Below are 15,628 nucleotides of genomic sequence, written 5' to 3' on the forward strand. Positions count from 1 at the left end.
CTATGTTGTATAGTGAACATGTTCTGCACTGAGCGCCACTCGTGTATGGGCAGGTGAAAGCGTCCAAGCGGCACTGCGTCTGCTGCATTGAATATACTTCAAAACGACTTAAAGACCTTGCCTGTTTACATTCACAGTCATTTAACACCATAATCTGGTTCACAATGGGCCAGAATCTTAAGAGGCAGCACTTCGGGATACCTGTAATCAAATCTACTTCTGTTATTTCCAAAGGAATTTATTTGACTAAACAATGTACTATTGCAGCACCATATTTCACAATGAATGACAGAAACCATAAAACCAAAAACCATAAATGTTGAGCCTGTTTTCTGTCACCTTTATCTAATAGCTTGGTTTCTGCCTTAACAGTACACACACACATACACAAAAAATATCTATGCTTGAAGAATACTCATACAAACCTGCATAACAGCATTGAAGAAGCAGGTGTTACCAAGGTTATTTATGCCTTTAACAGGGACCAAGGTGCTGTTGATGGCTGGACTCTTGCCTTTGGGCGGGTCAGTATACTCGGATGATTCCTCTTGCAGCTTGCTGATCTTGGGTGATCCTGCTGGAGCACAGAAACAGAAAACAGCTCAGTAATGCACAGTAGTAGAACGTCAAAAACAATGTGTATATGTTAAATGATTCAAGTGCACGCCTAGAAGAGCAGATACATGTTGGGGATACTGGGTGTGGGTGGTCTCTGACAAAAGATTTCTAAATCCTAATTTGACTTTTACTTTGAGGTTATTTTTGGTACTGAGACTTGGCAGCCAAGCTTAAAGAAGCAGTAGAGAGGGTGGCTGAGTTGGCAACTTGGTTGAGATTGATGGTGGAAGTCAGCCTCGCAGCTGGAGAAATTCAGCCTCCCTTAAATTGGGATTGCGGCAGGATACAGAAAATATTGGGCTTAGCCTTGAAGCAAAACTGGGGCTGGGAGCAGGGTGCTGGGATGGCAGCTGGAAGGAAAGCTGGGTCATTTGGGAAAGCAGATGACAGCTGTAGAAGTTTCCGCTGGTTAGTGAGGGAGGGGTGGGGGATGGAGTCAGAGAGATGGCTCTCCACAGCCAGCTGTTACTCCTGATCACCACTGAAAACTAACCTTAAACAGACACTCGGGCACAGATGGTCAGAATCTAACAGTAACATACAGATAGCCTGCTGGGGACAGACTAGAGTAGGTAGTGTAGCTGTGCGAGGTGATGGCGTGCCAGCACCTAACAACAAAGCCAACACCATTATGGCTCAATACCATCAACATGTTACAGACACATGTTAGTACTGATTTGCTCATTTTTTTGCTTCTCCAAAAGATTCCTAAACTTTGAATTGTTACTCACTTGTCATTATGGTCAGGAGAGGATAAAAAGTTACAGTATCAGTTGGTTTATGTGCAACAAGTTATGGATGCATTAAGCCTACGTAGAGTAATTAAATAAAGAGTATCTGCTGATAGACACTCCTGTTCTAATATCCCCATTGTCTTCCATAATATCAGTCTATAGTCTCTACAGTATAGTCTGAAAATCTACAGAGAACACCTAAAATGTGATTAAGTTAGAAAAACAATCGCCAGTAATATATATAATATAATAATGTAGAATATGCAAAATGCAATTTCAGTGTCATGGAATCCGCTAACACTACTACAAATGTCAAATATAGGTCATTAAAAGGTTTCACAAAGGTAACATTAATCTAAAGACTATTGCACTTGTGAAGTCTCCCATTTTAAGAACCATAATCAACAAATATCAAATTATAAATACGTTTCTCAAATGCTTTCTATGTAAAATTGGAAGCTGCAAATTTCTGTGTGAAAACACAAAAGCACTATGTTCAGGGAGAACAAAGAAAAATGGTGGCGGTGCAGAAGGATTTAAAATCAAGGGAGGAAGATTGAAGCAATGAATGGAAAACACGTTTCTCCAGAAGGTGCAAATTAGGGCAGAGAGGTGTTTACTCCTTCCAGATAATCCCCAGGATTTTAACTTCGTTCAGTGTTTCATGTGTTATATGATAAGTGACTAGCCAGCCAGCCACAAGTACTGAATAGTTTCTAGCATATATGGGGAGAATTGGTATGCAAAAAGACTTTAAGACACAAGAAATAAACAATGAACTCCTTAAAATGATCACTGAAGCTATACAGAGTAGAGACGTGATTTTCTCTCCTTCATGCTTAAATTACACATTTTACATAACTTGTGCCGCATTAATGCTCAAAGACATTTTTGTTTTGTTGGTGTGACTGATATTGATGTGGGCAAACTTTTGCCATTCTATACTTTGAATGAAATCCATGTTTAGATTGCAAACAGAATATTCTCTCAGATGTAGGAGCATCCTTGTATACACCTACAAGAAATGCTTGTACAGCAATAGTTGCTCCATCGCAAATGAACAGCCACATGACATGATGAAAAAAAAATTCAAATGGCCCACAGAACGTTACAAGTCAAAGGAATAAGAATATTTTCATGTTGATTAGTAGATTATTGCAGTGTAATTATATTTACTGATAAAAATGCTGTAATTTCCTTAAAATGTACAGTAAATGAAACTACAGGTCCTTTGCTGTAAGCCGACATAAGATACACCAACGCTTAACAGCAAATTGTTACAGGGAATGATGGCAGTGCCTTAAGGCCTACAGGCTGTAGAGAAACCAACTGAACACTGGTAAACACAGAAAGAGTTTGGTCCATGAGCACTTCACCCACATGAGCCAGTCAAGAGAGCAGGCCGGCAGCGTGGACACTGGCCTCAACCTGCTTATGTCCAAACTAAGGAAAGTCATTTGCACCGCAGACCATCATAATTATCACAACATCATACACTGTTAACTGACGGTTCTTCTCCTCAAGACGCAAATGGCCCTGTCTCAGCACATATTTAATTTATACTACCACTCCTTGTGCACAACAGTGAATTGAAGCTATTCAACCTACAGCGGGGGTAAGCCGGTTTCTGGCTGCTACAGAGGAAGCTTTTCCTCCTTAAGGCCAAGGACATCAGTGGAAGTGCCCTGGTCACAGTTGCTGGAATGTGAATTGCAGGCTTTTTACTTGTGGCCTGGCAATTTGCATTTTATACTTAATCAAATTCCACTCAAATGAATGGAGGTTAAAGGACAACTTTTCTGTTCAACAGATTTGAGAAGAAAAACCACATTTACTTGAACCCACGCACACACACATACAGCACATAGTCTCTTTCAGGTCTGTTGAATTATTCTATTTTTCTTGGCTGCACTATATCACTTTGAATTTACATTGCTTTGAGTGAAAACTGTTCAACACTGCTTTTATCCGCTTCTTGTTTACATTCTGTACTTATTTTGTTTAATTTGTTAGGCACTATTTCTCTGCTTTTCACTTAAGACACTTTACACACTTTGGACCCTTTACACTTTGTACTATTTAATGTTTGTATTGTTGCGTCAACTTTGTACTGTACTCTGGCAAAGTAATTTCCTTCGGGATCAATAAAGTTGATCTTATCTTATCTTATCTTAAGGCATGGAACATTTCTAGGCTTGTCTTTTAGCTTTGGGACCAGAAGGGGCGAGGTTCAGCTTGTCTGGACGACGTGCTTTCATGGCGCTCCACCCAGTGGTGCTAACTGCATCTGGCCCTCTTTGCTGGCAACATCTGGAGTCCTATTTCTGTTTTCAATATGCAGCCATAAGGGAGCTCCCATATGTCAACACACACAATGCATGGAAAACAAGTGGGGATGGGGAAAGACTGCAGCCCCGATCAGGAAAACAAACTGTATTTTTGGATTTGGTGTGACACTGAGAAGGTGTGAAGAGATGTGTTCATGCAAGTGTGAACAACTGAGCAAAAGAGAAAGTAATTGAGAGAGAGAGAGAAAGAAAGAATGTGTAAATGAGTGTGTTTGTGATCGGAGACAAAATCAACAGATTTAATGCAACTTGAGAGCTTCAACTGGCACTTCAGCTAAGAGGGAGCAGAGGAACGAGGAAGCTAACTGGGCGGAATGGGGATGCCGATGGACACACTCTGCATCTGGGACCGTCACCCAAGGTAAACAATGTTCAGGGAGCCATCTGGTTGAGACTGGGGAGAGGGGGGCAGAAGAGGGCAGGGGAGGCAGTGGGTGGAGGGAACGGTTGCAACGAGCACAAGCATATGGAAAAGCAGATTTTTCCTCTCCCTGCAGCAGTCAGCGAAGGCAAATGTCAGCATGCGCTGCATCCACGCTTGACTGTGCTGCACTCGGCACCACCACCTGGCCCTCCTTGCTCAGCCACCGAATATGGGCAGCAGTGACACTGTGGAGCCTTTCCCCAGGGTAGAAGAAAGCATCACAGTGCTCAGGATCGTCCACATGCACGCATGTACACCAACACCTCCTGCACTCCCTGCTCTTTTTCACACAAGAGATACACAAAGAAACATGGGACTTGCAGAGAACAGTACTAGAGTACTTGTAAAAGAAAAAAACACAGAAGCGAAACTGAAACCTTATTATGTTCTGTGTCGCTTGTGTTTGCATTGTTTAGACATTTTGGCAAGCTGAAGCAAGACTTACACCACTCCATTAATGAAAACTCAAGTCCATGAAACAATATCATAAACAGAACACATTCTTTTCAAGTTTGTTGTTCTCTTAAATTTACAAATTTATCATAACTAACAAAATGACATTTTTAGCCTCATAGTCCCTTTCTGAAATAATAATAATAATTATAATAAAGCCAAAAGCAAGAGCATGAAAACTATATTTTCCACAAAAAGCTTTTTTGAGTGGCTTTTTCATAGCATTCCTAATCTGGTTCACAGTTGGGCTGAGAGACCTTCAAATTGTATGGCCAGTGGGCTTCATGCCGCCATGTTCACTTGCAGTGCAGCAGTGTGGAGGGTCGAGGCCAGCTCCCTTCATGCAGAGCAGGCAGTCAGGAGGAAGGCCAGGCAACACCAAATGTCTTATTAATTTGCTAATTTGTTGTGACTGCAGGGCATGAAAAGCCTGTTTCCTTGCCATCTGAGGCCAAGAGAACCCAGTGCCATGTTACTTACAGACAGACAGACACACACACACACGCACACACACACACACACATATATATACACACAGCTTTTGCTACCAACTATCTGGCCTACTTTCATGTGCGGTGGTGGGAATAAAGACAGAATCACCCTTCATTACCTCCATGAAAGCACCACCAGGGGACAAGCATCTTACTGGCTACTGACTCTGCTGAGCTAAACTGACAGTAAACTACACTGAATATGTTTTCCAAAATCAATGACCAGAGCCAGGAGACAGGTGAAGAAGGGTGCAGTAATCAGACAACACCATATCATCCAATGGAGATGTCAATCACAGAAAATTTTGCCTGGACACATGACTTACAAATTACTCTCTGTTAGATACAAGTTTTATCCCTCATTTAAGCATATGATAACATTCCCACCATGACAACACTCATTTCAGTACAGTGGGCTGTAGAAATACACATTTCAAGTTTAGTGAGCTTAAAAATCTGAAACACTCACAGTCATTTCAACTAAAAAAAAAACAAAAGAAAAAAAACTTATATGGAAGTTTATTTTATATTTTATGAAGTATACTGCGGACATCAAGACATTTAATGTAAGTATGACCAACACCAGCATTACTATAAGGTGCTGACCCACAAAAGTGAGTAGTATCACACGTTTAGTCATATAAGCACAGCAATAAAAGGTGAAATGAAAAATAAGTACATATCTATTCTAATATAATTTTTTCCAACAACATGGAAAATCATCCAGCTGATGCAACTTTCATGTGCTGTTGTGACTCTTTGCTAGTTGTGTGTGATTGTGTTTGTGCATGTGTGTAGAGACACAGACCCGTAGGAATGGCGCACCTTTGCCAAATGTTTGAGACTTGATTTTGAAGTAATGCCTTTTGGGAAGTTTGAGAGCAAATGTGCTCAATGATGTGACTGATAGCTTAGTTTGATGTTTTCCAATATTATTTTGATTTTAATAGGGCTTTGCAATGCCACGCAGCCATTTTGTCAGGACCTGATTTAATATAATTCTGGCTTGTTCTCAGCGGGATGTAGACAGAAAAACATACCTAATGATCCTAATAATGTTTCATGATGGCTGTACAGGTCTGGTCTCATCTAAATTAATTTTTGGCTCAGAAAAAACCTAATCCCTATGTAAAACTGCTTTGGAGAACATCCATAAACATTTCAATATATACATTTAGGACTTTCTTATTAATGTATAAGAATTAATGTATTGGTTTATTATCAATATCCTTCAAACTGATTTGAAAGATAGGACATACCCCATTTACAACAGATATGGCATTTGTTTCAAAATGTTCTGCCTGATCAAAACAATGTCAGGAATCCCTGAAATTAAATTTATTAAAATGTTTTGATAAACTATGTCTAAATGTAGTAAAGACACAGAAGTACAATTAAAAATAGAACTATATGATCAAGTTAAAGAATTAAATAATGCAAAATAAAAAATGCAAAAATTAAAGTGCACTGTATTGTACCACTTTATAATGATAGTGAATTTGCAATTGATAGTGATCACTACATGAAACAAGAAAGAATTGACAGATTCTAATGAGGAACAAGCTCTGATGCCTATTCAGAACCAACATTTTAATTTGCTCCACAAAGACTCCGCAGCTGTGTTACAAGCTGGAGTCTAGCTCCCTGAGGTCAATTCGCTTTTTACTGGGACTCTGGTACTTGAGCTGAAGGCCTTGATGGTGAGAGAGCACAGTTAATCGACTTTCTTTCTACCCTGAGCTCCTGTTGTACAAAATTATTATAGATTCTGAAAAAAAATCCTTGCTGGGGATCTTTTGTGCTTAGTGTGTATAGGAAAAACAGCAGCTTCCTCTGAAAACATGGCCTTCATACTGAAATGCAATTTCACAAGCCCCTCAACAGACAACAACCATCTATTTTGCTGCAACAATGGCTGCCCGCTTCTATACCCTTTTGGCCGACCGGTGTGGAACAATTATGTGGCAGGAAAGGTGACAGGTAATTTAAAGAGGCGAAGGGGAAAGCTGTAGGCAGCGACTGTCCAGTTCAGCTGATCTTTTCCCACCAACGTGGACCTCTGGATGACTCCACGTCCACTAAAGGGCAGCTCCACAGATATATGGACATATAAAAGACACACAAATTGCCCATCCACAGTCTTCTTTGCTTAACTGGCTCATGGAACTGGTAGGGATGAGTTTCTCTTTGAAAACTACATATTTTGATGAAGAAACACTGAAGGAACCATGTGTCTGAAGGAACAGTGACCATGAAATTAATATTGAAGGAACATGTTCACTAAGATCAGTATGATAAAGATAGACATTGTTACCTGAAGGTCTGTACATTTATCAACTAACTCAGTATCTAGATTTCTAAATCATTCTGTTCATTTCTGGGACTCTGTCAGATCCTGTTTGTCCCTAAAGCTCTGTGTGCGAGGTTTAGCTGAGTAATAAAACTATATAGAAAAACACATTTTACTTGAAGAATTCTTCAGGTATGTAATGTACTTGGCAAATAAAAGTCAGATTCTGCTCTGGGGAGAGCTTGTGCTCTCCCTTGTAACAAATACATTGTGTAATGGAGATTAAGCTCAATGTATTACTGAAACATAAAACCTTGTATAATGGCCAGGAAACATATAATACAGATTGAAAGAAAATAGCCTATTTGCTTGAGTTGATCATGACTGTCTATATTCTGTGTATTTGTATCTGTGAGTGTGTCCACTGAGAGTTAGTGCACTCCAGCTGTTAGGATCCAGTCACTCTGACTTGTTGAGGACCCTGGCTCCCACTAGTGCAGCACACAGGCCCAGAGGTGGTGAGACATACATCAGCTCGACAGAGGAGGCAAGGGACAGAAACAGATAGCGATGGAAAGACAAAGAACGACAGAGCAGTGGCTGAACCCCACGCAGCTGCTCTTGTTCTTCAGGGAACCCAGCCGGGAAGCATCGCTCAAGCGCCTAATTCCTCTAATGTGTGCAGTCATGCGTTGCGCAGGGTGGGGGTGAGGGTGGGGGACTGCTGTAGCATCAATCCCGTAACTCTGAAGTTGTAGCTAAGAGACTGATGGGGGACCAGTCTGACTGGGCCTGGGCGGCTGGCCTCTGGCCACTCGCAACTGGGCTAAGCTGACGCTGCCTGTGAGACCGAAAGTGGTGATGCCCACCACCCTGATCAGCTACAGACTGTTAAGAGGCCTCTCAGCATGCCAGCACAAAGTAGGGGGAGGTACGGGGAGGCAGGAACAGAAGGTGTATGAGTGCATAAGTATGGAGAGGAGGTGGTGGGGGGGCAATATCTATATGGTTGACCGGCCCTGAGGAGGGCTCAGGTGGCCTGACTGAGGTGAGAGGATGTAAGACTGAAAGTAGGCAGTCAGGATGTATCAGTATTAACACAACCTGCTGCAACACAACTCAAATTCTCTTCAAACTCACATTCTTTATGTTAGTAATATGCAATATATTTATTATACCAAGATAAAACTAATGTATTGTAGTACAATTATTGCTATTTTTTCTTTTACTATTGCTTCTTTTCACTCTCCCTGTACTATTGTTGCTGCTGTAACATGAGAATTTCCCCCTATGGGGGATCAAATAAAGAAAAGTCTAAAGTCTACAATAGCTCCGCAATAAATCCTCCACTCATGAAGGTCATGATGTTCAGTTTTGAGTCAACCTGTGCTAGAGTGGCATAGCACCACTGCAGGCTCTTTGTGGAGGACGTAGTTTGTGGTGCATCTGAACTGTTTGGCATTATACAGAGAGATGTTTCTGTTATTTAGCCTATCCTCAGTCATGTGAACTGGGTTGACAAAATAACAGAAACACCTGCCAACAAAACACAGAACAGTTCAGCAGCACCACAAACTACATCCTCCAAGATGATGAATACAGTTTAATCTACACCTCCCTCAAACAGTTTGAACAAAAACTGAACATTATAACCTTCATGAAGGGAGGGCTTATTGCAGGCCTGTTACATTAAAATACATTAGCTCAGTTAAGTGTACCTAATAAGCTAACAACGGAGTGTCTATAAGTAATATGGTATATTTTAACTTTTAGTTATACTGTTCTTTAGTGTCCAAGAGGACGTACTATTAATTTATGACTATTTGTAGGCATGAAAAACAGGCTGTGTGAGCCCTAAGCAAGAAGTAGTTGTCCTGCCTGTAACACAGAGTGTTCTCATGCATCACACACCCATGCAGGCTGCATCTACACTGAGAATGATTGGGATTCAGATCACCACTGCCACCAGGGGGAGCAGGTGTACTGCAGTCAACTCCTGTAAGTAGGCGTGAGACTGGCAACAACAAATCTGAACCTGTGTTACAGGTCACTTTGTTAAACAGTCGAGGATCTAGAAACAAGACAGCCTGTAATAGTCTTGTATATAGTCATGGTGTTATTGTGCTGTTAGACAGACGTGGAGAGGCGTACGAGTCCAAGACACTAAGCTTGTTTGAGGTTCATAAGTGCACATTATTACATGTTACTATGTACCAATAATATCTGATTATCATTACTAGACATTATAGCACAGTACTATGTACCATTAACATCTCATTAGCATTATTACACATTACATATTACCACGTAACCTTAATATCTCATTATCATTACAAGTTGTCTGTGTTCAAGGCCAATCACTGTGAACTTTTGCTGAAGACAAGGTTGCTAATCTAATGGAATGTTTGTACGAAACTCCAACTGAATTGATTTCAGCCTTGGTGAAACTGCAGCGAGGGTGTTCATGTCTAATAAAAGCTTTTTTTTCAGTATCAGTAGGGGATCAGATCTCCTGGATGTTGCCAAACACCTTACCTGATGTTGCCTTGACAGAGTGCTTTTGTAAAAAGTCCAGGGTCTGAGCCAAAGCTTTCTTGTTGCAGTGAGTAGAGAGCTCCTCGTTACATTCAAAACACCTGTTACAATGAGAAGGGGTCATAGACAAATAAAGAAAGGCTTGAAGTTACTGTGGAAGTGAAACACCTCCAGGAAACTAATGTTGAAATGAACCAGTATTTGAAAACACAATTACTAAGATAAAATGGAATGCCATTTATAAACAACAAAGCAAAAAGCATTTCATATAAGTTTACTGATAAAGATTTAATATTCATACACCTACTTATATAGGCACCTGTTGTTTAACTTATCTTTGCACTGTTGTTCTCGTTCTTTGCTGCTGCAAATTTCCCCAATGTGGGACGAATAAAGGTTTATCTTATCTTATCTTATTTAAAATGATGCAAAATATTATATTATTGCAAACTGAAACTGTCCTGACAATTGAGCTAGCCAAAATCAAGCAGACTCCCTGACAATACACCTATGTGGTTTATACACCACACCTAAGCCTACACACTGGAGGCATCTTGCTGCATGTTATCACAAGTTGACAGACACTGGCGGTGTGTGCCAGTGTAGAATGAATGCAGTTCTGAGGTTTCTCACCAGGCCTTCCACGTGCTCAAGCTAATGGTGATGCAGTGAGACTCTGGACGGAAAGCTTGGTGGTGCTTGACAGCGTGCTGGATCCCTGAGTGGTTACAGCCCTGTAAGGGAAACGTCCGCGTTTAAAGACCATGGCTCATTCCCAACTCAAGCCAAATTTTCATATGATAGAGCTAGAGCTATATGGGTAACAAATAATATCTTAATATTAAGCACTTTGGCGACATACAATTTCTCAATCTATTTCTCTGTCCATATTTATGTATTTATCTCTTGAACTGAACATTTGTGTAAATGTAAATGCCTTGAATAAATGCGATTACTTTTTAACAGATCAGCACAAACATTCTTTCGTTACATTGTGAAGTACTTAATGATCATAATAGATAATAATAATTAAACAAATAATAATAGTAATTAGACAAAATAAATTTAAACATTTATATTCAAAATGCATTTGTTCCATATCATTATCCTCTCTCTCTTGTGTACTATATATTGTGTTTGCAGTGTTAAATGTTGAAATTATTACCTGGAAACCACACTTTAAGCAGACCAGGATGTCATGGGATGCTGCTGGCTCTCCATCAATCATGGTCCTCTCCTTTAAGCACTCACAGCACACCAACCACACACTGGAGAGCACTGATTTCTTCACTGAGCTCAGTTCCACTGCCTTACTCACATGCTGACAAGTCAAACCTGATTAAACACAAAATATGTTATAATAATAACACTTTTAAGGTGCAACTTTGGAATCTGGGTGGTTTGGGGTTTTTTTTTGAGGGGCAATGTGCACAGCATCTACAACACATTATTCAAGGTGAGACATCCTCACAAAAAAGAGGTATATATACTATTCACTACAAGATAACTTGCCAGTTATGAATATTCCTCTTAACTAGTACAGGTTAATGCCCTTGTCTAGGTCAAATTTATAAAACCCCCTTGATCCCAACATCCCAAAATCCCATTGAATGTACTCTGTAAATTTCTTGATGAACTTGGTGAACATTTTTTAAAAGGTATAATGGTGTGTCATAAATACGTACCTTACTTGTCAATAGCATAACTATTAATCCCATTCACTGTCCACTGTACTAGGACCATATCAAAACTCGCAGCCTTCAGTGTGTTTGGTGCCCATGTACTGCTTCAGTGACTTACCACTGACTTCATCTGATGACTCCTCATCTCGCGGTTTCCTCGGTTTATTAGTCCGCTTAGTCATGTCGGCGGCTTTCAAAGAGAAGGGGTCTTTTAGCCGCATCTGGAGCTCTGGGTGGGAAGATGGAGGACAAACATAGGTGTTATTGCACAAATTATCTCAATATAACTGTTACACCAAAGATGCCTGAATGTAGCAAACCTTGCACTGGCAATTGACTGATCAATTTACATACTGTAGCACAGAGTATTTTGAAAACAAACACTTGTGCAGTCAGGAAGTATTCGTACAATAACACTTTTATTGTTGTGTTGCCTCTGTACTTGAGCACAGTGGATTTAAAATGAATCACTGACTGTGAGTTTACAGTGCCTTGTTTAAGCTGTATTTTCAATTTGTGTTGTGTTTCAATTGAAATTGACATAAACTGGATTTAAATCTACTTAGAAATCCCATGCAGTTGATGGCTGCCTGAAGTCTACTTCTTACAGGCATATTTACATACCTGGTATCTTCCCTGGTGATGTTAGGCCTGAACTTTACACCTTCATTACATGTTAGCTCATAGGTTTGAATAAAACTGGTGGGTCGTGTTTGAAGCAATGCCTACACTGTTCACCCATTTTACATGAGCCCACCACCCTCAAGCATCCTTACAGCTTAAAGTCACATATTCTTAGACAGACATGCCTACACCAGTGTACATGAGAACGAAGCAAAAACAAGAGAAAGCTCATTGAGGGGAAAATATCACATTAAGGTTAAGTACATAATAACGACACGGTTATGAAGCTGAAATTGGCCCCGACCGTTCAGAGGGCCTTTACCAAGTCGTTTAAATGTACACAATAGATGAGGAGCTCTTCCATATTTATATTCGGTGGAAAAAGCAGTATGAACTCACCTCTTTATTTAAGCTCCTATGTTGACTATGTTAACTAACCTGAAGACAACAGTGGGATGTTAACTCTTCCTGGCTAGCAAACAAGCTAGCTACATTAGCATGTTAGGCTGAATATAACATTAACAGGTGTGTGTTTTATCTAACAACACACGGAGATATTCCGCCATTTCAAAGCAAAATACAGAGCGCCGACAACGACACAACAGTTCCCTAAATAATTATTCGATTTTGCCTTTGACTTTTTAAATTTTGTCAGGGCTTTCGGTAGCAACAACTAGCAAATCCAGTCAACATGTGACGCACTACGGCGGCTCAGTTAGGCCTAATGCTGCATTCAATTACAATGGGAAACCCCACGAAAAGAGGCAGAGCGTCTCAGGTTCAGAGGCATTCAAATCTTTTTCAATTTTGTAATATAAGTGCAACTTGTGAGTGATCCATTTCCTGTCATATATTATCTACAGAGACCGTCTTCTTCAATCTTGAATGCTGGTGAAAATCAAGTAAACGTGTCCTACTATGACTGTAAACTTTACTATTATTGCATGTGATGCTGCCTCACAGCATTCTGCTTATTTAATGTGAAATCATGAGTGTCATCACCACACAAAATTATCAAGTTCAATTATTATGGTCATAAGGCTAATCATGAATTGAGATGGTGTAGTTTGTGATGTCTTTGTGACTACAAACAGATATGACTCAGTCACGATTATAGCAGTTGATGTTATGAATACACCTTAGGGTGATTTTTGTTGTTTACAGATCTGAATGATGAAGAGGAAAATCGATGCCTCTGATTTATGTATTATGTATCATGAAAGCTCTTCATACACCAGTAGTCAGATGGTGACATACGTGTGGTTGTCACATTACCGCCTTTCCCATGACCGTGAATGCATCATTATTTATGTTACGTTACCACATTATAACCTTGATAACTCCGTAGTTAAATCGTTTGGGCTACTTAGGGCACTTTGGTGATGTTATTTATATCGAGATTGGTTTGACTTTTTAAAGCATTAAGTCAACAATTTAACTTTAACTTAAACAAGAAGTTAAAGGAAAGATTATTTTTGTCCTTTAGGTTATCCGTACCTCTGCGCATGCGCGAGTCATTGTCGGCAGGGTCAACGTGATCAGTGATAATAGAAATAGCCGACGGACGCAATAATACTGCGCAAGTAAGAGTTTAAAGTGTTGATAGAGGGTGTAACTGATTACAAATGGCTCTCAGAAGGTGTTGGAGGTTTTCGGGGGTTGTCCCGCGGCTGATATGGAGCAGGACCGTCCTGCTTGGGGCTTCCCTCCCCGGAGGACGAAGCCTTGAGTCCAGCCTTGACAGCTTGACTCGCCCTGGTTGCAAAAGTGAGTTTTACATCCAGCGTCTTAGTTGAGTTGCAGCACACGTGGGTGTCAGCTCGTGACTCTCTGTCATGTTTGTTCATATATTTCGTGCTTGTTTTGCTTTCAGCTGCAGAGTTGCTGCTCCGCAGGTTCACTTCAGGGCCGCCGAGCACAGATGTGAGTTATGACCAGCTGAAGCAGCTCCTGGCTGGCCGGAAGTCTGTGGTTATAGATGTCAGAGAGCCCTGGGAGCTCCGGGAGTACGGCTTCATCCCCGGCTCCGTTAATGTTCCCTGTGAGTGTTATTCTGTCTAAAATACACTGAAAATTACACACAGGCTAGCAGTGATGAAACACCAGACATCAACACGGCAATAGTTTGAGTCATCTGCAGCTCCAATAAAGTCTGTCACTTAAAGTGCATTAGACAACCTCCAGGGGTCTGTTGTAGCTTCTTGGTCTCAGTGAATCTCAGGCCTTTATTGTAGAAAGTTCATTGAATTTTATTGCATTCTCTGTTAAATGCAAAGATCTTGAATTCAACGTGGACGGTAGACTGTGTGAGGGAGGAGACATACCTCCTAATGGTTAACACTCCTCAGATAATTATGATCTTCATCTAGGTACAGTGCTTTGACACAGTTCACACCAGTTCCCGGAAACAATGACGTTTTGTTGAAGTTCTGCTCCTGTGTGTTTGACTTTGCAGTGGGACAGGTGAACACCGCCCTCCAGCTGCTTCCGGAAGAGTTCAAAGAAAAGTATGGTGGTGAAATGCCCCAGCAGACAGATAACATTGTGTTCACCTGTCTGGCAGGGATCAGGAGCAAGACTGCACTCGACACAGCCGCCTCACTGGGATACAATGAGTGAGATATGTTTCCTCTGTCCTGTCCTGTGTCTGTCAGAATCATTAGCTCTTACCTCATTAAGGCCACAGATTATTCCAACTATTGTAATTGTAGTTCTTGCTGTTTCCTGTTAAAGTTTACCCTTTTTCTTATCTAGTGTACAAGTATATCTTTATGGCTGAATGTGGCTGAATCTTATCGTTATTATGCATAGGTCATCATGAGACATTAGTTTGTTTCAGTTTCACCTACTTGAGGTTACTGACCTGTTGTATCATAATGCCGACCTATCATGCAGTGAGCTGCTACATACCACATCTCCAGTATTTAATTAAAAAATACAGAAAAAGCTATTTAGCTTAAGAGGCTAACAGTGAAATTATTGAATGCAGTGTATCACTATGTGTTAACACCTCTGTCTATGCAACAGTTCGTTCACTTCCTATTTTTCTCTCCATTTCAGTGTTCAGCATTACCCGGGTGGATGGCAAGACTGGGTGAAAAATGAACAACATAGCTGATCCAGGGGGGAAAAAAATCTCTTTTTTTAAGAAACAATTACTTGAGAGCAGACTGGAAAGTGAGAGTGTGTGACAAGGAATCTTGTAAAGGGTGTTTAAAAAGTTGATTCACTTTTCTGTTGTTTCAAGAGTCAGTGATTAGAGTTGTTCTCCTCATCTGTGAAACCCAAAGAGTGAAACCAGAGGGCTAAGCACACTTCAGCCATCAAGTGTCTGCTGTTGAAATGTTTCAAAACTACTGCAATATCACTTGAAGGTGCTTGTGAATTTGCTTCTGCATATAACTCTTAATAAAGATGCAAGCAATTAAA

General features: G+C 40.5%; 2 protein-coding genes across 3 annotated transcripts in view; one reads left to right on the forward strand and one right to left on the reverse strand.

Annotated features, from left to right (window-relative positions):
• usp45 (ubiquitin specific peptidase 45) overlaps positions 1–13,800 on the reverse strand; it is a 35,504-nt gene extending 21,704 nt beyond the window's left edge. The window contains exons 1-6 of one of the 2 annotated variants that reach the window (XM_070836121.1): positions 13,697–13,800; positions 11,694–11,804; positions 11,059–11,228; positions 10,527–10,627; positions 9,894–9,994; positions 426–574 (exon numbers count right to left, since the gene is read on the reverse strand). In XM_070836121.1, the coding sequence (XP_070692222.1) occupies positions 426–574; positions 9,894–9,994; positions 10,527–10,627; positions 11,059–11,228; positions 11,694–11,804; positions 13,697–13,706 (642 nt within the window). In that variant the 5' untranslated portion in view covers positions 13,707–13,800. Of the gene's footprint in view, positions 1–425; positions 578–9,893; positions 9,995–10,526; positions 10,628–11,058; positions 11,229–11,693; positions 11,805–12,598; positions 12,881–13,696 lie in introns of those variants that run through there. The other variant, XM_070836123.1, reaches the window with a different exon arrangement.
• Positions 13,726–15,628, forward strand: tstd3 (thiosulfate sulfurtransferase like domain containing 3). The gene is made up of 4 exons (XM_070836125.1): positions 13,726–13,966; positions 14,073–14,240; positions 14,655–14,814; positions 15,260–15,628. Exons 1-4 carry the CDS (start codon positions 13,825–13,827, stop codon positions 15,315–15,317), a joined length of 528 nt encoding a protein of 175 aa, XP_070692226.1. The 5' UTR covers positions 13,726–13,824; the 3' UTR covers positions 15,318–15,628.

This window comes from Pempheris klunzingeri, chromosome 8 (assembly GCF_042242105.1).
Source record: "Pempheris klunzingeri isolate RE-2024b chromosome 8, fPemKlu1.hap1, whole genome shotgun sequence".
Classification (NCBI taxonomy): Eukaryota; Metazoa; Chordata; class Actinopteri; order Acropomatiformes; family Pempheridae; genus Pempheris; species Pempheris klunzingeri.

Coding starts and splice junctions, on each gene's coding strand:
- tstd3 (XM_070836125.1), top strand. CDS start 13,825: ATGGCTCTCAGAAGGTGTTGGAGGTTTTCGGGGGTTGTCCCGCGGCTG. Junction 14,241..14,654: donor CGGCTCCGTTAATGTTCCCT/GTGAGTGTTATT, acceptor TTGACTTTGCAG/TGGGACAGGTGAACACCGCC. Junction 14,815..15,259: donor GCCTCACTGGGATACAATGA/GTGAGATATGTT, acceptor TCTCCATTTCAG/TGTTCAGCATTACCCGGGTG.